The following is a 23304-nucleotide window of genomic DNA, read 5'->3' as shown; positions in this document are numbered from 1 at the left end:
TAGAATTTTTAAGTCATTATATTTGAAACGAATATAAAATATTTGACATATTGCTGCTTTCATCACCTACTGTGAGAGCACAAAATCAAGCCAAAATAATCAGTTACAGCTTTCTTCTGCAAATCTAAAAGCTCAACCAAAAACTCAAGAACTTTCCAGTCATGTTAAATGCCTACACACAAGCAGTTACAAGATCACCTTGCTTAGATTAAGTTTCATTGGAGTAACAGTCACTTTTCAAAGCAAGAAAGAAGTTAATAACTGGATTGCTTGTATGTAATAAGGATAAACTGAAAAAAGGAGAAAATCTTTATTAGCACAAAAAATTCAGAAGATAGAGAGAACTTAATCATAGAAACAATATCGATTCACTTTATCCATCCCTTGCAGGATGATTCTGTGCCCAAACTGTACAACAAATGACAGTGAAAAATGGAAGTTAAACATCGTAACAGAGTCTTAAAACGCCTACTACTCATCATCAATATTTCATGAGAAGCAAAAACAGTTTGATAGAAAAAGTTTACCTTATTGCTTGTGCACCTGGTCGTTGGGTAAATACTGTACTCAAGCCAGTTAATGCAAATTCTACCAGCTCAGGAGTTTGTTTGTTTTCTCTTATTGATATAGTCATGCTTAATAACTTCACAGAGAACTTCATGGCTTCATACTAGATATGCAGCAAAAAAAAAAAAAACAAACCAGTAGTGAATTACAAAATATGTCAATACACATTTCAATATGGTTTATGAAGATATTAAAACTACAAATACCAGTTTGATACTATTTTCTAGTGCTATAAATAGCTTGTACCATAGGTGGTGTAAAAGTCCTTCCCAAATACCTCTTACAAAGAGGCAAGGCTAGAGTAAGACTACACTGTGCTTACAAACATATGTCTTCGATGTTTGTACACCACATTTTGAGACAAAGGGTTTCTGACGTAGAGCTGGAAGGCAGTTCATTGTATCGGGCATTGTATCTTACAAAGATTATTTATCAGACTATTTTTGAATGGTTCAAAAATGTTGCTCTTCCCCACTACAGTGAATCACTCATTTATTTCCTTCTTTAGTCACCTACATTGCCTCATCTACTATCACTCATATTTTAGATTTTAGTGAACCACTTAGTGCACTTTTTAAAAAAGTTTCTGAATATTGTAACAGGATATATGAAGCATTTTGTATCTTAAACGATATACTACTTACATGACTTTATTCTAGCTTGAGTGAACAAAACTTCATAATGAACTTTTTCAGAGCATCTGAAGTAAGCTCTATAGCCATTCTCCTGAAACTACATCTGAGGATACTCTGTTCTGCACAAAGTCAGCAGGCAGTAACAATTTAAAAGTGTCAAAACCGTATTCAAATATAGAAAAAGAGCTTCTTCAAGTAATTTTAAAAGTTATTTCCTATCATCTTCAGATTTTTATTAGTAGATAAAAGCTACCAATTATTTGGTATCATAGTTAGTTAGAACTTACTGATTTTGGAAGGGTTGGATCTACAGCTGTTTCACTATATCCAATCGCTGCATAAAGTTTAGCCTTCTCTTCAGGTGTCATCAGCTCTTCAAGACCTGTCATATTGCAAAAGGTTAGTCAAACTCAATACAGGTATCTGAAAAATGCAAATACTGTCAGACACTTTACAGTGCTTAGTAGCTCTATAATATACAGTACACAGGTCTTTCAACATTGTCCTCAATTAGTAAAAGCAAAAACTCTGAGGTTTAAAGCAAAGTCTCGAGTCTCCTAAACCATGCTTTAAAATGCAGTTATACTTTTATTCTGACTTACTCTATTTCCTAGCTTGCTAACAATAGAAGCAACCTTTATTTACTTTCTGTGTTTCACAACCTCTCCTGGGTGACCAGTACTTAAAAGAATCAAACCATAATATACTGCATGAAATAGGCAAATTATGAAATGAATGGAAGTGAAAAACTGTTTGCATTCCACTAACTGCTACTGTTTTCTAGTACTGTCTTCAAATCCCCATACAGAGTACACCACACAGATAAACATGAAAACTGTGGCTGCAGCAAGCACAAAATGAAGACAGTTCAGAAAGACCTATGAGAGGAATTCTAAGATATCTCTGTAACATGCAATTAACAACTTCATCAGCAAAAAAAAAAGCCTAAGAGAAAAGATAAATATCAATAATCCAATATCCCAAATATTAAACAGATCCAAAGTTCCACAGTTAACAACCTATTATTCTAAAAAGTAATTGTTATTAATAGAAAAAATTACCAATAAGTGAACATACTTGAACCCTTTACTTCTTCTTTTTGTTCATCCTTTTTTTCACTTGACCAGCTCCATATCCAACCAAACCAGCCACCAGAATTTTCATCATCTTGTTTCACTCCCGGTCTGTAGATTTTTAATCCAGCCTTAGTTGCCTGAAGTTAAAAAAAAACAAACAAGTAATTTTCTTCATGCTTCTTTCTTCATTTTCTTAAGAAAAATGTAGACTCAAGACATGCCCTAACACATCGAAACATTATTAGACGACCATTTAAAAGGTATTATGTTATTTTTTCATTTTTCTTCTAATAACTCTTTCAAGTACACAGTGCACCATCAGACCAATTCTCACTTGTATAAAATCAACCACTTCTATGAACAGAAAGAGCAAGGAAAAGGTAAATAATTTCAAGTCAATAAATGTTTCTCACATAACAGATTTTCTCTCTAGCTCTCACCACCAAAAAAAAAATATTTCCACAGCATTATATACTGCTGTACATTACCATAATGTACTTCCAAGGAGTCATTAAAAATATGTACGTAAGCAACTAAATAGCCAGGATGGGCCAAATTTTAAACGACCCTTATATTTTTACTTTAAGGATACATGTGCAAAGTAGATTTAAAAAAAAAAAAAAAAATCATTACTCTTGTAATAGACTACTTACTCTAAGGAATACAGAAAACTATTCCTGGATCTGATACACATAGCTGTAACAAAAAAGAAACCCTCCCTTCCCCCTTATTAATTATTTCAACAACTAGAGGACATCCTGTCTGATGTCAGTGATGATTCCAACACTGAGTCCTCACAGAAAGTGCAAACTGTATCCAGACTTGATCACTGAAAGTTTAGCGTAAGGGACAGCAAACAACCATCAAGCGATGTAGGAGACAGAGGAGTTCTCAAAACTGTAGTAAGCCACAGAAACCAATTATTTCTTTTTATGACTAATATGATTCAAAAAGATATAAACAATTGCAGATAAGCCCTGAATACTGTAATGCATAATACAGAATTAATTTAACACTATAATGAACGTGATACCCAAAGTGAATGAGACAAGGATCTCTGCAACACAATTAAGGAAAACAGCTGGCTGTTTCAGAACTTTTTAGGCACTTACCACATCTATACGCTTACAGGCTAATGGAAGGCAGGACGCATCACAAAAACATAAAGGCTTCAGAACTGTTACTACTGATTCATCTCAGAGACATGATGCAGAATGTTAGCTAAACAACACAAAGTCTCAAAAACCTTGAATAAAATCCTCCAAAGCCCTTTTTATAAAGGACACAAAGTCATCAAGTAGACACTACAGAGCGAATGGTCCAAGGAAATAATGGACAGAGCCTTAGAAACAAGGGCTGTTAAGCCTCTAAAGTTAGAGGTTTCTAGGACACCAACGAGCTGGTGTTGAAGGACAACTGCCACGGAGAAAAAGAAGTGACGCTTAAATCTATGATTCTCAACATGTCTGAAGCAGCAGCTACGACCAGAGTCCAAGGTAAGAAAGACTACAGACAGAAGCAAGAAGAATTGTACTTCTGCAAGGAGGAAAAAGAAAACAAAAAAAAAAACAACCAAAAAACAAAAAACACACACTTGTGCAGAATGGGAACTGAATAAATTTCCTGAAGAAATCCTGCTGAGCTTTTCCCTTCCTTCATTTATAATTGTTTAGTAATTAATGTAGTCATAGTCTGTGGAAAGATTACTCAGCAAGGTAAACTGTTGTGACTAAAAGAAAGGCAGAATCAAAGGCATCATCCTGTATTCTGATTTAGGTGAACAGTTTATAAAGCCTTCTCAAGCTATCTGATACAGAGACTTGATGCTTGGATCACTGAAGCTGGCATTTGCTACTTAGTACACTAGTGATAAAGATTAAAAGGTGGCCTAAGGTTTGGAATATGAAGTTCTTGCTACAAAGTTCCCTTAAAATCAGATGGTACTGTGTTCACAGATATGAGTTCTGGGGAGCTTGATTTCAAGGTCTAAAGCAAAGCAAGCCCTTGAAATTAAACTCTAAGATATGCTTTTAAAAACAAAAAAAAAAAGCTTAACAAACAGGAGGGTCCTTTAGCTACACATCTAAAGGGTGCTCCTTTAAATTCCTTGTAGACTTCAAGGCTAACTGTCAGGATATCAAGCTAGTAGTAGATTCGCCTCTTACAAGCCTGTTGAGACCTTTTTCAGGTATGACCTGATAAGAACAAAACAGATGCATTCTGACAGATAGATGGAAGTAGAACAGTTTAGAGTCACTGTGACCTGATTTTCAACACTTGGAAATAAATTCAGAGAATTAGCCAAAAACATGCCAAAATTAAATGAGAACTAAAACAAAACAAAAGAAACCCTTCTCATGAAAAGCACTCTAATCTAGCCAAACAACTGCAGAGAAGGGTCATGAATGTTTCTTCTGGTTCTGTAGAAGTCTGAATAATAATCATACAAGCATCCTAATATGGGTATACATACAGACAACTAGAAGGAAAATTCACCTTTATGGACTCCTGTTCAGAGTTTTGGTTTAGAAGAACCGTATCTATCACTGCAGCAATCGCATTCATATCATACTTAATACAGTCCATTAAAGAAAAAAATATTTCAAGCACTGCCATAAGAAATGATTGCCATTCATGAAGTTTAATTATCAATATACTATTCAGATCTAAACTTAATATTCTGCTTGCTTTTAGTCACAGTGATTATTAATGGCAAAAGACAAACTTCACAGATGTCAGAAAACTTATTTTACCTCAGACTCCTGGAATGATGCTCAGATACTACATTGAAAACTAAGTAGTACACTAACCTAGGAAAAACAAGGCTAACAAATTAAGTATAACCTACTCAAGTTACATTATCTTGCCTAATTGTGATTATCTACTTAAATATATTCTCCATTTGCTGTATCCTGAATAACATTTGCAAATAGTAACAAAAGGTCAACATACTACATATACAGGTGTTTAGCCCACACAATAGTCTATTAGGAAGGAAAGGAATGAACTAACAGTCTAGGTTGTTGAGACAGGGAAGCCTGAAGCTTTGGATACAATCGCTTCCAACTTGACTTATCCTATCATCCTTTGACCATATTATCCAGAATAGATGTTCCTTACCAAAAGTGGGAAGAAGCTTATCCCAGATCAGTCACTCTGAAGAACAGTATACGGAGTAATTTAATTTTTGTCTAACTACAAGCTGAAACTGACTACACTTTATAACAGCAAAAGTGAAATACAAGGAAAATAGAACGACTGTATGATGCACAACTGAAACACTAGACCTAAAATGCATCTACCCAAAATCTCCACAACCTCAGGTTACAGTTACTCTTAGGCGCACTTAAACAATGAAATTTTACCTCAACTTCTGCTTGCTGCCTTGCTAGAGTGATGTTAAAAATATCCAAGGCCTTTTCAAATTCCTAGAAAGGAGGTGAGAAGTTATTTTTGACAATTTAATTTGGTTACTTTTCATGGCTCAGTTTTATAGGACATGATGGTAAACAACTCTTTCAATGCAACGTAAGTTAATTTGCCGAAGCTGAAAACTTACAGTAAACCTGGAAAAAAAACATATACTTTTAAACTTTTTTTCACTGTAGTTACTAATATTTTTAAAATATGTAATATGTTTACTAATACTAGTCACAGAGAAAGGTACTGATGAAGTTACAAGTCCTGCCAGTGAAAATTTTATTTTAACTTAGCAATTACTTAGGAACATGTAAGCATTTACAGTTAAGGAAATAACAAGTTGAACACTATTTAAGTCTAATAGAAAATGGCTAACCTCCAACAATTTTAAGATTTCTTCATTAGGTTTTTTTGATGTTATCTTTGTTTTATACATCTCTTTATAGTTCTTCACTTGTTTCCTATGGTGCCGAATATGCTCCCATGACCACATTTGAAGCTTAGGTTGAACATTTACTTCAAGGATCCCATAAATAACATATTTCCACCTAAAAGCAAAGACAAATGAAGTATAGTTCACATTTCTTTTGGTATACTGAAAAGACATCTAAAGCTATGCAGACTCCCACTAAACACAACCTCAAGTTGTAAAACAGTGAAATTGCTTGTCTGATGTTACACTTGTGATCAGCTGAGGAATCTAAGGATTTTATTTTTTCCCACACCAACTTGACAGGTTGCTATTTCCTAAAGTTAAAAAGTAACTTTGTACAAAAAGTGCCCACAAATATGTATGTATATAGATATGTGTGTGTGTGTGTGTGTGTGTGTGAATAATCAAAACATACCCGTAAGAAATCTTCTGAAATCAAATCTCTGCCATCTGTGTTGAAAAGGTTTGCCTATTTTTAGACAACAGCTATGTTCTTTTAATAGTATCTAACATATAACAGGGTCTCCTTCATCAAAGGATGAGTTAGGATATTAAAATACTATCAGACTTAAGTTTCTGATAATGGTATTCAAGACAGCAAATGCAGGCTTTCAAAAAATGCATCTTCACCTTTGGTTTGAGGTGCCCATCAATTTTTAATACTCCTAGCTTAAGGAAAACAAACAAAACCAAAAGATAATATTTTCTTTCAGGAGGAAATGAGTTCTAACCTCCTTAAGTAAGAAACAGTCCCTTGGTAACTATTTCAAATTAATAACTAACAAATTATTTCCGAAGTCCGAGGTGGCCTACCATGTCTTGGCATTGTTGTGCAACGGAACATCAGGCCTGTACTTCCTATATGGCAGATTCCGAGTCATCATATCAAGAGACTCAAGAAGCTCCATGACACTGAAGTACTAAAAAAGTAAAAGTTAAAAAAGAAGAAAATTAAAATTGAGTGTTATTCTCTTTCTGAGCAGGTGAATCAATCTTCCCTTTAAAAATTAAATAATTTACAGAGAAAAACAAGGCTAAGTATTGAATGGATTCTGTATGTTTATTATAAAATTTCAGATAGTTTTCTTATTATTCTTGCAAACTAACTTTTTTTACTGCATTACATATAAATTCAGAAAAATAGTTTATACCTGTGGTTTATTGAATTCAACAGTTATATCCTGTAAATTTACATCTAAATCCATTTTCGGTGATGAAAAGTCAACATCAGACCGAGGATTCATAAGGAGTTTGGCTTTAGCTGAAATCGGGCGGAATACTGAAAAACAAAAGTTGATATAGAAAGTGCAAATAAATTATTTAAGACTGCCATAAATTATACATAATAATTATCTGCTCAAGTTATGACAGATTATTAATTTTAAAATGCTAGACTTCAAAACACAAAGACTTCATCAACACAGTTTAAAATATTACAGAATCTATACTCAGTTTTGTTTCATTCTGGTAACATTTGTGGAACAAATATTTGTGGAACACTCTCGCAAGATTTCCTGTATGCAGTATTACATGGCAGATGTTTCAATTAATAGCTTATATTTGTAAAAAATCTATTTATTTTAGCTACAATATAAGCTACTCACAGTACAAGGGAGTTTTAAACATAGTACAACTCTCACTCCATGAGAATTTTTTTTTAATGTTACTGATGTTTTAGACTGTTTGATAAATTATACTCACAACAGTGGACAAAACCAAACATTCCATATTTCTAAATCCAAGCCCAAGTAAGCATGGATCCTAAGTAAAATGAAGCACATCACATAAAAAAATATTCAGAGTGGAAATACTTTATCTGTTCCACAATTTGGCAGTATTAAGCATTCAATATAGCCTTCAGAAGCCATGTGTAGTTCAGTTTTCCCATTTTACTTGAATTTACGTAAAAGTTTATCATATAAAATTCCTTTGATTTCAATAGAAATACTGATAGACCACCTACATAACAAATGTTCATACAAGTGGAAACAGACATTTTTGCAAGGTGAAACCATCTTTACACCAATTTACCTTTGTTTCATTTTAGCACTGTATTTCTTATGAAGCTTATTTTACTTTTATTCTACACATCTTATGTGGTAGCATTTCTATTAATTTTCTCCATGTATTTAGGTTTCTAAATTTATTTTTTCATTCTTCCTATGTGTAAATATTATGTTTGACTTTAGATCAAATGACAGAAGCAGACTTTGTGCTTACTACCTTTCTATCAACATCTCAATCTAAAGAGTTGCTCTAAAAAAAGCAAGAATTTTCATTTACCACAGAGTATCAGCATGATGTAATTATTTAAATATCTGCACGTCTGATGGCTTTGCTGAATTTTAAGAGTGTAAATCCTGAATACTGCAATTTTGCATACAACTATTTTGAACGTCTATGTAAATACCTAGACAACTGACGATGTTTAAACTTATTCTCTTGTAAAAAGAGTCAAAACTAGCAACTGAAAGAGACAGGACATCAGAAGAAATTACTAAACATTTCTCTGGCAGTCAAATAAAGAGACACAAAAGGCTTCCTCCTTCAGCCAAAGGCAGCAAGAAAAACACATAAAACAGTACCCTTTTTAACCCTGACTATAGTGAACTGAGGACTTGATTGAATGGAACAAGCCACTTACAAGGCCAATCTGCCTTGTAAACAGTTACCAAACAATCGGAGATGCACAGGAGAAATAAAAACTATGTATTTTCCACACAGTGAAAAGCAAACAATCCCTATGTTTGAGTGGAGCTAATGGGACTTTAGAACTAAAGTAAGCAACACTCCAAGCAATACAACTTGCAATACAGCAACATTAAAAAAAAAGGAACCAAATGCAAAAATGTTGATGTTTCAGAGTTTTGTGATTACTGTTTCCACCTCTAATGAAAAAAGATGCACTTCACATAAGGCAGGTGACCTCAAAAACATTAATTTATTACTCAAAACATTCTGTTTCACAAAACTTACATGATACACATATAATTGTTAAGCTTCTTAAAATAAGGAATTATCCACAGATATGAACAATGAGGATTTATAAGTGACATTCCATTAGAATTACACATGACTCAAGAGTCACGTTCTAATCAAAACCTTCTTAAAGTTACAGATATGGTACAGTATTCACTGTCAAGAGAGTTATTTTCCTAAAAAATAACTAAACTGCACTCCTTACTAAGATTTTTGAGTCACAGCCAAAGTAGCAACCTTTGAGAGGCATTAAAAGTAAAGTACACATGAATATTACAAATACAAATAAAATACCACTTACCAAAATCATAACCTTCTGGAATCACATTGTGGCTAGCAACTCCCTGTTTTAAGTTAACCTACATACAGAATGGAGTTAAAAATAAGTTGCATTTTTATTTCATGATAAAAGTTCTAAAATGTTAGCATCTTATTACAAGTTCCAGATAATCCCTCTGATACACAGTACAGTTCACAATATTCATCTATATATTAAACAGAGTAAGACTTCTATTTTTAGTTAATAAAATTAGCTTCTATTTTTAGCAGTAAAATGATCACATATTGTGTATAATTTTGTGACTGCCAAAGATTTTTTTTTTAACTTCCTCAGATGGGTGTTGTACTTTCATCACATGAAAATCATAACATTTACTATTTTTCCTACAAAAGTTATCAGTAACAAGACAATTCTTGAGACATTGACATAAAGGGAAGCAGAACTGAATGTGAAGCATGCTCTATGCTTCAGAATATAAACTAGTATACTACATAGATTACGTCATGCTTTACTTACCAAAGATTCGTCACAACCACCATGGTAGAACATCTGGGACTTCACATTCCAATAAGCAAAAAGATTATCCAATCGTACAAGCTGAAAATACAACAGAACATATGCATTAATACCTAAAAATTTTAGATTTATAATTTGGATTTCACAAAGGCTGGATGAAAAAAAATATTCAGAATGTTCCTTGTAGACTACACATCCTTTTATTTTAGAGCCTATACAGTTACACGTTCTCTCTCTCTCACTTTCTGTGGAAGGAACTCTAATTCAGCTTGTTTTATTAACAATTCGTTCTTTAGTGTACAGTTTATAGACTACCTTGTAGAATAACTTGGCAGTTTCATCATGTAAACATGGATTCCAATTCTTATCTGAGGTCTGAAATGAGAATTAAAGAAAGTTAATGCACTATCCATGATACATTAACATTTTATGATGACTAAAACAAACCAGGAAAAAAGAGAGGAATATCATCATAATTAAACCCCACTGAAAATGATGCGACTTCATCTTCTGATTCAAGATCATTAAGTCATTATTTCAAGTGGAAACTTGATAAGGCTACTTCCCCTCCAAAAAAATAGACATGGGTGCATGCAATGACTGGCAGGCTGCACACAGCAAAAACATTCTTTAAAATTCTGTTTTCAGTATTGCAAACTGTTTTCCCTTACATCAATACTGTTCTTAAGCAGGCTCTTCGGAAAGAGATAAACAATGAATAGAATTCTTTTATAATTCTGGAAACAGCATTTAAGTTTGAGCCTAACAGAAACACCATATGGTATTACACTTTTTTTCAAGTAACATGCATTTCAAGAGTGAAGTGGTAAGAATATCAAAGTTTTTGTTCATTATGCAAAACTGTTTAGGACAAGGGGCCAGAAAAAAAAAAAGCTTTCAATGTGCTAGGAACAAGTATTTATAAGATGACTATTTCATACAAGAGAGTAACATTTACTTGGATATATTTTCTTTAAGATCATCAGTTACACAGCAAAAGCTACTATATCAGAGCAACTCAGCAGAACCACGACACTGTTGCTACTAGGTAGCCTTACAGGAGAAAGAAAAAAAAAAAAAAAAAGAGTATACAGTCTATGATGACTATTACTAGCACTTTAAAGCAGAGCTTGCAGATCAAAGAACTGAGCTCCAGTTCAAAACAAGATACTATCCTCTTTTTTTCCAGCCCAATATCAAGTAGTAACTTCCTTTCTTGGGGCTCATGGCAGTTTCAGTAAAGTATTCATAGATTCTGAATAGCCTAAATCCAGCAAAGTGGCAATCAGAAAGTGCAGCAGGCAGAAGAGTAAGAATTTCCTCCCAAAGCATTTTATCTTTAATAGCACCCCTGCCACAAAACTTATGCTGGATTTGATAAACCAAGTAGTCACCATTGTGCATTGCTCATTACAGGTATACTAGACAGCATGTTACTAGACAGCACAACAATATACAAAGATGTAACCTAACCTATCAGTATACATCAACATGCTTCTTAGATTAAAAAAAAAAAAAAAAAAAAAAAAAAATTACCTGCAGACTTAAATTCTGAAGAGAAACCCCAAATGACAAGGGGTTATTCCGATTTGTGACCTAATAGAGCAGAGGGAAAATAACAAACAAGTATTATCTTATGGTCTAAATTTAGATTTGGAAGTAAATAGCCTACAATAACAAATATATATATATATATATATATATGTATAAAAGATCTGACAACTACATCTTCTTTGTACCCAACCATACACTTATAAATATCTGTATGCTTTGGTACAACCTTTCTATCAGTTCTGTTCTTTTTTTTTTTTAAAAAAAAAACTATGGAATTTCCAAAACTTCACTAGGATTCTCTCAGCATGGAAAGCAATAGGGAGAAAAGAAATCAAACATGCTACAATGCACAAGTCCTTACGCTGAGATATACAAAAGTACTTACATCATCTTCATAGCGAATATGGATGTTGGAAATTTTCACCTGAAGATTTTTGATGACCTGAGTGACTAGTTTTTCTACAAAAGTGTCTTGTTTCTCTTCTTTTACTTTATCTAAGTTAAAGGAAAATAATTTAATATTTTGTTTGCATTAAATCATTTTGAAAACTGTAACATTTAAAAGTTTGTATATTAGATATTTATATTTTCTATTATATTTCACTCTAGTTGTACAAAAACATGTTCTTTCAGTGTAATCTGTAACATTTATATCCTCAGACTAGATGGTTTCAGCTTTATTAACTGCTGCACGAAAAATCAGGTTGTTCAAAAGCACGAATTTTACCCACTGATACTCAAGGTGACCAATATATATTTCTTGAAAGTACCAGAAGTTGAATTCAAGATTTTAAGACTTAATATATATGAAAGAACAAATTAAACAGAATCTGTAGAAGAGTGTAACCACAAAAATGCTTTGTTACTTGAGACAAAGTTAAATTGTTTCTTACAAAAGAAGAACAAAGAAAATGTGAGGCAACATACAACATAAGCAAGCAATATTTCAAAAGCCTTATTTATATCAGAGCACATCACTGTTGGAAATCTTTTATTTTCAGGATATCTGTTCTGCAATATTGATAGCAGCTACACCTAAAAATCTGTAACTAATAGGCTTTTAAGTACCAAGAGATAAACAAGATCTAAAACACTATGTGAAAAATCCAGCATCTTTCTGGATCAAAATAAAGAAAGAAGTAGTGTAATTTTCATTAGCTTTTCCCACTCTTACCTTGGTCAGCTATTTTCTGCTTTGCCTCCTCTATCCTTTGCAGTTCCCTTTGTCTTGCTTCCAAGAGCTGCCTGGCTTCTTTTTCAGCATCATATTTTATACCTAAACACACAATGTAAAAAGGTATGATACAAAAAACCTTACAGGTTTTTGGAATATGCTGTTTCAAAAGCAGTGATTTTCACATTTTGTTAATAGTTACATAACAGAAAAAAATTAGGTGACTAAACGTAAACTACTAAAAGACACCTCACTCCCATTACCTAATTGTATTTGGTAGGAGTATCTACTAGGAATAAAGGTCATTAAAACGGTATCAACCCATTCTAGAAACTTCTGAAATCCCACCAATCTACATTAACTTTTTTCCTCCACGTTAACTTACTGGCTGTGGGCACAATAAGCAAATAAACTCCATCAAGAACTGCCTCAACAGGTTGAGTATAAAGGTTTTGCCATGGAATCTGTAAGTTAAGTTGACCTACAAACACAAAAGAAAGAGGTTGAGGTATACAGTTAAGCAGTTGACTGGAAAAAAAAAATCAGAAAGATAAACATTAGCAACAAAAATCTCTGAATAGTTCTTATATTGGACAGAAAAAAAAACAGTGCATCTGAGGCATATGTCCTTGGGGTTGTTTGTTTTACATAGCACACAAATGAATATGAGACAAGTTTTCCCATGAGCAGAACTAGTACGTCTACAGGTCCTCTCCTTCCTTCCTTGAATGACAATCCTTCATCCCAACAGTAACCTCTCCCTCCTTGCAAATCCACTGCAGCACCCTCATAAACAAGAAAAACATGGGCAGCTCATATGTGATCAGTCAGCTAAATTCTCTCCAAACCAGAATTTTTTAACATTTAGTTTTCTCTCCTTTTCTGTGGAAGAAAGTCTTAAAGTAGTTTGTATGTTTCGTGAACACAGGAACTCTGAGGTTATAGCGTCTCCCATACCTCACAGAAGTGCAAATTTTAATAAACTATGAAATCAGTCACAGGAAAATACATACTTTCAAGGTAGATTTAAGGAAAATACAATGGCTTTAGATTTAGTTTACTTTAAGAAACCACTAACTTTGACAAGACAATCAACTTGCAATGAGAAAACTCTTCCTATTAGCAAAAACAGGGAAGAAGGATAGAAAGGGATGTAGAAGGCAAAATCAGTCATGGAGCGCTGCTAAAACAAGGGTTGAAATCCAGTCCTGCTCAGTTGCTCATCTCTGCTGTGTTGGGTTCTTTTGTAAGTAATATTTAAGAATTTGACAAGACTAGTATATTTTAACTTTACCACTGCAGCTCAAGAAAAGGAGCTTCTTTAAACAGTTTTTTTTTTTCATAAGCGACAAAATTCAGAGTGTATAAAGCATGCAAATCAAGGAAACCAGGAAAATTACTTGCTTAAGATGCCTAAAGCAAGGAAGAGTAGTATGTTTAGTAACTTCTGCATGGGTGTATGACAAAATGTAACTTACCAATATGTCCTGCTTTAACTTTAAATGGCACATCGAGCTGACTCTGAAAGAAAAGTAGTTTAAAACATTTAAGCTCATTTCAGCAACTTATGAAGTGCTCCCATAAAGGAAAAAAAAGATGATGATAACCTCAGCAACAAATTTACCTTTCAACCACTGAAAAAGCTCCATTCAATATAATGGAACACACAAGTGTTTGGCTACTGACTTAGACTGCTAAGCTATGCTAGGCTAAATATATTCCCCAGAGCAAGTTTCTAGCTTCATGAGCTATAGGAAAAAAAGTCTTTCAGTATTGCTTTTGACCAAAACACATTATTTTAGTGATTGCTGAGACTTTTGGGTTTGTTTTTTGTCCAAAAAAAAAAAAAAAAAAAAAGCCAGTAAACACCTTCACCTTTAAAATTAATCTCAAACAAATTAGATAACTCACACTAGTCCAGACAAATCAAAAAAGTAAGTTTTCATTTAAAAGACAGTGTATCCTAAAATAAGAACCGGAAAAAAAAGCACATATAACCCAAAACATTGTTCAAGAATCATTTTTGCAATGGTTTTATTCTTATTTTCACTAACTTACCAGTGCATTTTCTTTTATTTCAAGATTCTTCAGTGCTACAGCTCCTAAAAGCAAAGAAGCCAACAAGTAAAACTACAATGAGCAAAGAAGAAGTGGTACACACTAAACATTCCAGAGTCTGAGTCAGTGTTCCCTGATTTGTGGTTCTTCAACTCTTTTATGTGGAAGATATCCACAACCTACACCTCAAATACCCATGAAACATGATTAAGAACACACTGTTCATTCATGTTGGAAAATAATACCCAAGATTTTCTCATGGAGCTTGTGTGTCCACAGGAAAGAATCTATGATTCCTCAAAGTAAATATGCTGGAAATTACTGTCACATTTTGTAAGGACCTATTTTGAAATCAAAAGTTTGCTTCTTTTCCCTCAACCATCTGTTTCCTATGCTTGAGGAAATCTAGCAAAATTAAATTTAGAGTGAATTTTTAGCCCTCAAAAGATCTTAAATGTGCAAGTTATATTTATGGGCTAAAAAAGGTTCATAGGAAGGATTTCAGTAAATCTAATTTTTAAATGTCTTAAGACAATAATAAATTCGGTACCCTATAAACATAGAAAATTTAATTGCAAGATCAGTTTTTACAACATAATTGACATTAGACACTTGCCATAACAAAGGAACTTTGGAAGGGACCAGGAAACTTAAAAGACATGTACATAGTCTGAAACAACACCTTCTGCAGATTCTACAAGAAGGATGGAAAATCTGCAATGGTTACATTCAAATTAGTTGTACAGTGTTAACATACGCACATGGAAAAGACGCTTGATACAGCTGAGCAGGGGCATAAATGAAATTCAGGAAACTGGAAGCAGATTACAGGCTTGGAAAAAACTTGAGATTGCAAATGAAGTTTTGACCAACCCAATAATGCCTTCCTTTTGGGGATGCAAGCTAGAAATGGCCAAACATTTGAGGAGACTGGAGTTCTAACTGCAATAAATATTTTTACAGTTATATAGTGCTGACGGCATGAGGCTACTGTTCAAAGTACCACCAACTTTGGGAAAATGGACCCTAATCTCAAAAATACATTCATTAGAATGACTGGCTGAAGTTGTTCAACTGCTGTGGAAGAGGTGATCAGGTAAATTAATCCATCCATCCTGTATTACTCATAAAATACTATAAAGTTTTGAATTACATAATGTATTCGTTGCAACAGTCTATTATCACTTTCCAGTAAAATTCTATACATCTGACATGTGCCACCATCAGCCTCTCCAGAGAAATGCTACATGCAGAAGGATGGTTTTTGAGAGTTGGTTGTTGTGCTTTTAAGCCTTATAGTACATACATACTGACAGGAATGTTAGAAAAGGAAAAACAAAAATCAAAGAAAGCATCCCCAAAAATAGTCAGTAACTATTCTAGTTACAATAATTAGTCTACATACTCTTTGTAGACTATGTAGACAAGGTGACAAGTTTTGTATACTATTGGGTTCAATTCTGCTCTAAATTCATTCCCTGAAAAAGCTGATCCTGCATAGACCATTTTAACAGTCATTAGAGAAAGTTTATTTATATGAGACCAAAAAAAAAAGGCAGCAGCATTTACCTCTTCATGAAGACATCACTAATTGTAATTGTACTCGTAGGAAGTAGTTCTAATGGTATCTAGAGCAAAGGTTCAGGTTTGTAACCAAGTTACCATGTACGACATGCAATTTTTGCACGTCAGTTGAGCCACGGTAAAAATGTTAACAGGCAAACTCTAAGACTACATGACACATGAAGTAGTTTAACTGGGTTCAGTTTCTTTCACTTTCACTGTCAGCTAAGTAAACATTACCTCTCATTTATCAAGGGTTTGGCACAAGCCACAATTCAGCTGAGGCACAGTAACTTAAGTTGCAATAATTTGGCAGCCCTAATGCTTCTAAAAACAAGGTAGTGAAAAGTGAGCAAGGATTATTATCTCTAGAACTTACAAACAATATTTCATGATAGAGCGCTAAAGCTCTCTGACCGTCATCATAACAGCAGATGTAGCTACAGCTGACCATCATCATAATGGCAGAGAATAAACATGGTATCGACACTGTTTCAAACAAGAAAGCTTTGACAAATATACATGAAATGTTGGGGTTGGGAAGTGGGGTAAATAATTCTTCATCATTTTACCCTATACTTGGGATTTTGCAATGAATAAGTTTAAAGGTTTCAGTTAAAACTATTAGAAGAAATATAAGTTAGTAAAACTTCAATCATCTCAATTTTAGCATAAAATTACTGAAAGACATTCACTAAAATATCAGTTTACTTACAAAAAAAAACCTGTTTGAGAGTCTGACCACAGACTTTCAAAGCACACAAAATCCCACTATTGAAGCACTATGTTTTGTATAGTTATGCAACCTTCCTTTTTCCTACACTTGAGAGAGAGTGCAAGGAAGAGATTAACTAAACATTCCTGCAAGTAAACATGAACTAGTTCCAAAGTTGCACCTCAGCTGGCAACCAATTTTAACAGTCCCAATTCAAAATACAATAACTGACCACATCACTATTCTCCTTTATTGACTAAAATTTAGTCTTTATCACACTCTGTTGTTCCACTTGCAATGAAACATAGCTCCAAGTGCAGTAACACTGAATCTTGACTATTCAGGGCAGTGGAGGGAACAACCGTCACAAAAAGCACAAAAATCAAGAACCAAAGGCCTGTTACAGGACATAACACAGCTATTGAATTTTACTCTCTTGGAGCACTGCTAATGGATTTACATTGCAAGAATTTCAAAACAGATCAAGACTTGGTTGTTTGGGTTTTTGGGGGGTTTGGGTGGTTGGGTTTTTTCGCCAGTTGGGGGCAACTGAATGTTTCTTTGTTTTGATAATAAAAATGCATGCAGATCAAATCTCATTTGATGGGTTAAAAATTACTCATCTAAGGAACCTTGAAAACTGTATATACAAGCAGTTGGAGTTGTATAAATATTTAGGGTTAAGCATGCAGGCTAACAGCCAAAACAATAATAAAAGCCAGAACTTTTATAAATACCTATAGCACAGTCTAGGACTTATTTAGGTTATATCTGCTTAAAATAACCTCATGAATCTGAGTGCATGAACCAACATTTACTACCAAGGACTTAGCTCACAAAAAGAGATCTAAAAAAATAAGATAACACTTAGCAAACCATTTCACCAAAGAGAGGTAACTGAAATTTTGTTATGGATTTCAACATCAACAGAAGTTAAAGAGGTGGAGGAAAATTAATCCACACAAAAATGGTGCAGATTCAATCTATGTATTCATCATCTCTGCTGTCCTGTAAATAAGAATGGGGGCAGGGGTGGCAGGGAAGAGAGATGAGAGAGAGATGAAAGATGTCATGCATCAGAAACTGAAAATACCTCAGCTAGTATCTGACCAGTACTCAACACTCCTGTTCACACATTTTAAAGGAATTTCTGCTTTTTAGCTAGAGCATTGTAAGCTTGTGAACCCCTTTGATCACTTTCTACAAACTACTGCCTTTGCCAGTCATTTCCCACTTGTGTTTGTGCTGTTAACCATAACTTCTGGAGTCAAGCCTTTGAGGATCTGAGTGTCTGCCACATACATCCTTTATTGACACCTGTTGTAAAATAGGTCATAAAAGGCAGCAGAAGCTACTAGATACCCATCATTCCTCAGTTAATTCAAATTATGGGTATGTAAGGGAGGGGACTGCATCTGCTATACCCTTATACCTGCTATACATAGACAAGGAAAGGTATGTAAAAGTAGTAGTCTTTTATTAGAATAACAGCGGTAGCCAGAAGAAAAAAAAAAGTAGGTAAAAAGTGCTTGTGTACTCATGAATTTGTGTCAATTATCTGCCTATATCATCCTACTAACGTAGCTGCCCCAATAAAACACACCAGCTATTCAAATAACAAGTCATGTTAAGTAAGATATGCTTGAGGTATTACCTAATAAGTAGGTGTGCCAAGTCAACAGAGAATTAAGTATTTTAAAGAGCTGTTCAGAGGATCTTCACCACACTGAATGAAAGGTTATTTAGATCCAGCCATAAGAATATAGCGCCAACATAGACCTTGGTGAAACAACCGTTTGGTTGCTCAGAGTGTCTGGAAACCTCAACCACACTTCACTTCTCAAAGACAACTGTCAACAGCTCACATTGCTGCAGTTATTTCTCCAGGTACTGAAGTATAACTTCATTAGGTCTAGACCACTGAAAAATATCTAACTTAACTAAACACTTACCTAATCTGTCTTTCTAAGCCAAGTACTTACACATTTGTTAACGCAGCTCATTGAAACTATCTTTTTAAGTGAAGGCCAAAACAAGAACAGGTTTTAAACGTTGTCCTTTCCCGGTATCATCCATCCATAACTGTCCTTGATGGCTGTCTAACACAATAACTTCTTATTCTGCTTCATACTAATGGAGTTCTTAAGGAATATTATTTCCTTTCATGTTATATTCTTTTCTGTGCCTTGGCCTTTCCAATATTGGCCTTATATGTTGAAATAGTCTTTTTTACTTTCATAGGTTGTCCCACATTCTCCTTTCTGCACTGCCTTTTATATTTCAGGTCATTCAGCTCTCACAGTTCTCTCAGGCATGCATCTGTCTCGAGACATCCCATCTTTCTTTAGTACTGAGAGAGTTTGCCCTTAAATCTGATGGGTTTGGTTTTGTTTTGTTTTTGGGGGTTGGGGGGTAGAATTCAAAACATTTCTATAGTTACTACCGTGTTTATGCATGTTTTTTGGAGCAGTGTCATCACACAATTTTATTACTCAGATTAAATCTGGATAGTTTTAATACAGCATACTGAATTCTCTCATTATCCGAAACTGAAATGAATGATAAGCATCTTCTTTAAAAAGTCATTAATAAAGCTCCCAAATTTACAGAACTTGAAACTACACAAAGCTAGGGGTTTTATATATATATATATATATATATATATCTCCAGAGTCTATCAACAGGTTACCAGTCTTAATCTAAACAGGCTAGTCATAAAATATCACAAGAACAAAACTTGTTTATTACAGCATCTGAAAAACCCCAGAACCTCCCTTGGGTATTTAATCATTCAGAGCCAAAAAAAGTATAGACTTTTTAAAATGTAATATACAGATACATAGCACTTGTACAGTGCTATAGCATCCAAAAAGCAGTGGCAATTTGTTACAAGGAGAAAAACTGTCCTTTTAATCACTACTAAAATATTTGAAATTAAACTGTCCACATTCAGAGTACATGATTTATGTAAAATTTGCAAATTTGTCAAGACAGACACTGTATGGAAACACATAGCTATAATAAAACACTCAGAGTACGCAGACAAGCCTGAAAAAGTATTACCTTTGCACAGAATATGAAGACCAAAAAAAGTACTATTTTTCTAAAAAAAAAAAAATTTAGTTCCACAATTCCAGTAAAATTATTAGTAGACTTTAAATACACTGCAAGTATAGGAATCTACAAATCAGTGACGGCCTCCATATAAGTACAGTAACCTACTGATACTACCACTAATAGCTACTGCCTTTTGGTTAGAAGAATGCAATTTCTAGGTCCTCCAAGATCTTTGGAAAGAGAGAAGTATTGTAGATGTATACACCATTAAACCCAGTTTAAGTTGCATATACAAGTGGAAGCATCATGCAGTAGACCAGGAAAAAATAAACCTCTACAGGCGATGCTTCAACCATGCTACACAGTAGGAGTTCTGGGCACCTCAGAACAAGATGTAGCTTCATATATAAATTTTAACACTAAGCAAATAAGCAGACTATATAGAGAAAAAAACTAGTCTTACTCTAGTACAAAGGCACTGTACTGAGGAGAATTCAATTAAAAGAAAAAATATACTAAAGCCTCTAAAATATTAAAACTACTTCAGGAAGAAGAAAAATGCCAAAATAAAGTTCCACATACATTAAAAAATGAGGCAGCTGAATATCAAAACTCCAAAGAAAAAAATAAGTGACATCTATTTGGATGTGGGTTGTTGTTTCTTTTTCTTTAAGTGAGAGAGCTAATGAGCATCTAGCCTGGTAAGAGTTGCCTTATAGAAGCATAAGCTGTCAAGAGCAACCACTAATAATCTACAGAGCTGGAAAAATAAGCGTTTACCTTTTTGAAGTGTATAAACATTGCCCAAAATATTACAGATTGTTCCATATTTTAGGTTACGTTAAATATTTTGCTTGAACTGAAAGAAGAAACTATGATAACTGAAGAGCTTAAGTACTTGAACGAAACAATTTGTTTGACACATTTTTGCTGAAAGTTGCAATAGCTCAATCCTTTCAAATAAGACACACATAATCTGTAACAAATATCCTGCACGGAGGGCCTTACTGCTACAGATCAAGGAGTACTACTTTCTCTCTAGTAGCTGTGTGTGCTGTAGAAGTGTTAAAGCTCCATAGAGAGACTGAACTTTGCAAAGACCCAACAAATTACTTGACTAGTTGAATGAAAATTACTGCAGAGATGAAAGCAAATATGGATGCCATTTCAGAAAACAGAAACATGAAACGAAAATGTCCAGGATGCAAAAAACTCCAGAAAAAGCTTCCAAAATCTGATTCATATATATCAGTACCTAGGAATGGAACTGTAGGTAGGGAAGACCTCGAGGATGCTTCACACCTGCAGACGTACGAACACACACATAAAAAAAACCCTGTATTTCTCTGTTTGCTTTTGCTAATGTTGGAGACACCTGGAACGCACATTCAAAACCGAGCTAGGAGTGGTCACTGCACATGCATCTGTTAATTGCATGTCTTGCTTTTCTTATGCTACCTTACTTGTCCAGACATACTGGAAAGAGAGACCTTTGTCATTGTTTTTGTGTGCACGCATTAACAAGGGGAGCTCAACACAGCACATTCAAACCGAACACTTTCCTCCCTTCGGAACCAGCACACTAATTCATTTCTACAGACTATGCTTACCTCGCCTAGTACAGTTGGTCACAGTCCCCGCAAGCACCTAAGATTGTCTCTGTTCCTAATTCTTCAGCGTTAGAAAAACAACACATGACAACTATTCCAGATCTACAGATGACAGCACCAAAAAATGGCACGTCACTGTTGTCTGCAGAGAGCCTACTGACTTCCAGTGGCACACCACTGACATCAACACGCTACTGAAACCCCAGGTGCTTGTTTTCAGTTTCTGATTTCCGGGCAGGGAAGAAGTCCGTCAGCCAGGCCAGCTGCCCGTTCATTCACTCACTCAAGGCCGGGCCGGGCACCCGGCCCCCCGCCGGCTGCTGCCCCAGCTGCCCGCCCAGCCCTCCCCAAACTTTCCGCCTGTGCCACGGGCACCGCGCCAACCCCGAAACCCGCTTGCTCCCCAGCCAGGGCAGCTCAGTACGGAAACAGAAACCCCAAGCGGGCTCTCATACACCTCACGCATTTTCGCCGGGTTTTCCCCCGGTTTTGCAGATCCTCCTGGGCCCCCTCAACCTCGCCCCCGCAACCGGCTGCTCCACATCCCCCACGGACACCTCCTCCCCAGCTCGCCTGTCCCCACGACTATTTTTAAGCTGCCGGGCAGGTGGAGCGGCGGCAGAGCTGCCGGGCAGAGAGCCCAGCACTGCGCCGGGCGCGGCACCGCCCGGCCCGGCCCGGCCGGACGCCGAGGGGACACCGCCCCAGCCTCCTCCCTTGTGCGGGTGGCACGGCGGCCCCACCCCGGTCGGGAGGAAGGAAGCCGCCGCAGGAGCGCTGAGGGCGGCAGCGGGAGGGAGGGAGGGAGGGCGGCTCCTCAGCGCGGCCGGGCCGGGCGGCGCGTCCCCCCGCGGCGCGGCAGCCACCTACCTCCCCAGATGCCCAGTTTCAGCTGGGAGCTGTCCAGGTTCACCACGTAGTCGCCGAGGAAACGGTTCAGGACGTCCACGACCAGCGACTCAAACACCATCCTGCTCCGCCGCCGCCCCGGCGGCAGCAGCAGCACCTCCGCCGCTGCCCTGGTTCCTGCCCCGCCCTTCGCCACACAGAATTGCGGCGCCCCGCCCCTCGGCCCGAGGGCGCGGGCGTGGGCCCCGTCCGGTCCGGTCCGGTCCTGCCCTGCCCCTTCGCTCCTCTCCGCCCCGCCCCTTTCGCCGCCAGCCGTCCGCACGCGGGCACCCTCCCGCCCTGCGCACGCCGTGGGCGGGCTTTCCGCGCGCAGGCGCGGCAGCTCAGAGGCGGTTGCGGGCGTGGGGAGAGAAGGAGGGGCGCGGCCTGGTGGGGGTGCGCGAGCCGGCAGTGGCTTGGGTCTTTACCGGGGTCGCCTAGAACGGTTTCCGAGGGCAATACGAGGGTCTGACGCTGGCTGTCTGCTTCTGTTTGTTTTTAAGACGTCAGTTACCTCGTCCAAACAGTTTAAATGTGGCAGTCGGTACGGTTTTTTTTAATAATTTTTTTTTTCCCCAGGATAGGCAAGCATAGAAATTATTACATCTCTCAGCTGTTTGAAAGTGGCTGAGCTATTATTATCATATTGACTAACCCAAGTTGAATTTGAGCTACATCTCTGAGGAGCTTGACTCCCACGCCATTTGCTGGCTTGGGAATCTGCTGAATCAAACCGAGAAATCTGGGTCGTGTCCACCCCAAGTGACTGTGTGCCAGGG

General features: G+C 36.3%; 1 protein-coding gene across 5 annotated transcripts in view; it reads right to left on the bottom strand.

Moving 5' to 3' along the window:
- The window catches only part of VPS13A (vacuolar protein sorting 13 homolog A), a 111854-nt gene extending 89228 nt beyond the window's left edge, over positions 1 to 22626 (bottom strand). For all 5 annotated transcript variants that reach the window (XR_015261430.1, XM_086770323.1, XM_086770325.1 and 2 more), the window contains exons 1-17: positions 22508 to 22626; positions 14693 to 14736; positions 14113 to 14155; positions 13020 to 13115; positions 12635 to 12736; positions 11846 to 11955; positions 11443 to 11502; positions 10222 to 10281; positions 9907 to 9987; positions 9412 to 9469; positions 7283 to 7410; positions 6945 to 7051; positions 6075 to 6246; positions 5644 to 5706; positions 2280 to 2415; positions 1490 to 1584; positions 528 to 670 (exon numbers count right to left, since the gene is read on the bottom strand). Coding sequence is in view for 4 of the 5 variants with exons in the window: in XM_086770323.1 (XP_086626449.1) it covers positions 528 to 670; positions 1490 to 1584; positions 2280 to 2415; positions 5644 to 5706; positions 6075 to 6246; positions 6945 to 7051; positions 7283 to 7410; positions 9412 to 9469; positions 9907 to 9987; positions 10222 to 10281; positions 11443 to 11502; positions 11846 to 11955; positions 12635 to 12736; positions 13020 to 13115; positions 14113 to 14155; positions 14693 to 14736; positions 22508 to 22607 (1598 nt within the window). In the remaining variant the exon portion in view is untranslated. The remainder of the gene's footprint in view (positions 1 to 527; positions 671 to 1489; positions 1585 to 2279; positions 2416 to 5643; positions 5707 to 6074; positions 6247 to 6944; positions 7052 to 7282; positions 7411 to 9411; positions 9470 to 9906; positions 9988 to 10221; positions 10282 to 11442; positions 11503 to 11845; positions 11956 to 12634; positions 12737 to 13019; positions 13116 to 14112; positions 14156 to 14692; positions 14737 to 22507) is intronic.
- Positions 22627 to 23304: the final 678 nt, after the last annotated feature.

This window comes from Chlamydotis macqueenii, chromosome Z (assembly GCF_036417535.1).
Source record: "Chlamydotis macqueenii isolate bChlMac1 chromosome Z, bChlMac1.mat, whole genome shotgun sequence".
In the NCBI taxonomy this organism is placed as follows: domain Eukaryota; kingdom Metazoa; phylum Chordata; class Aves; order Otidiformes; family Otididae; genus Chlamydotis; species Chlamydotis macqueenii.
This window is presented reverse-complemented; position numbering and strand designations above follow the sequence as displayed.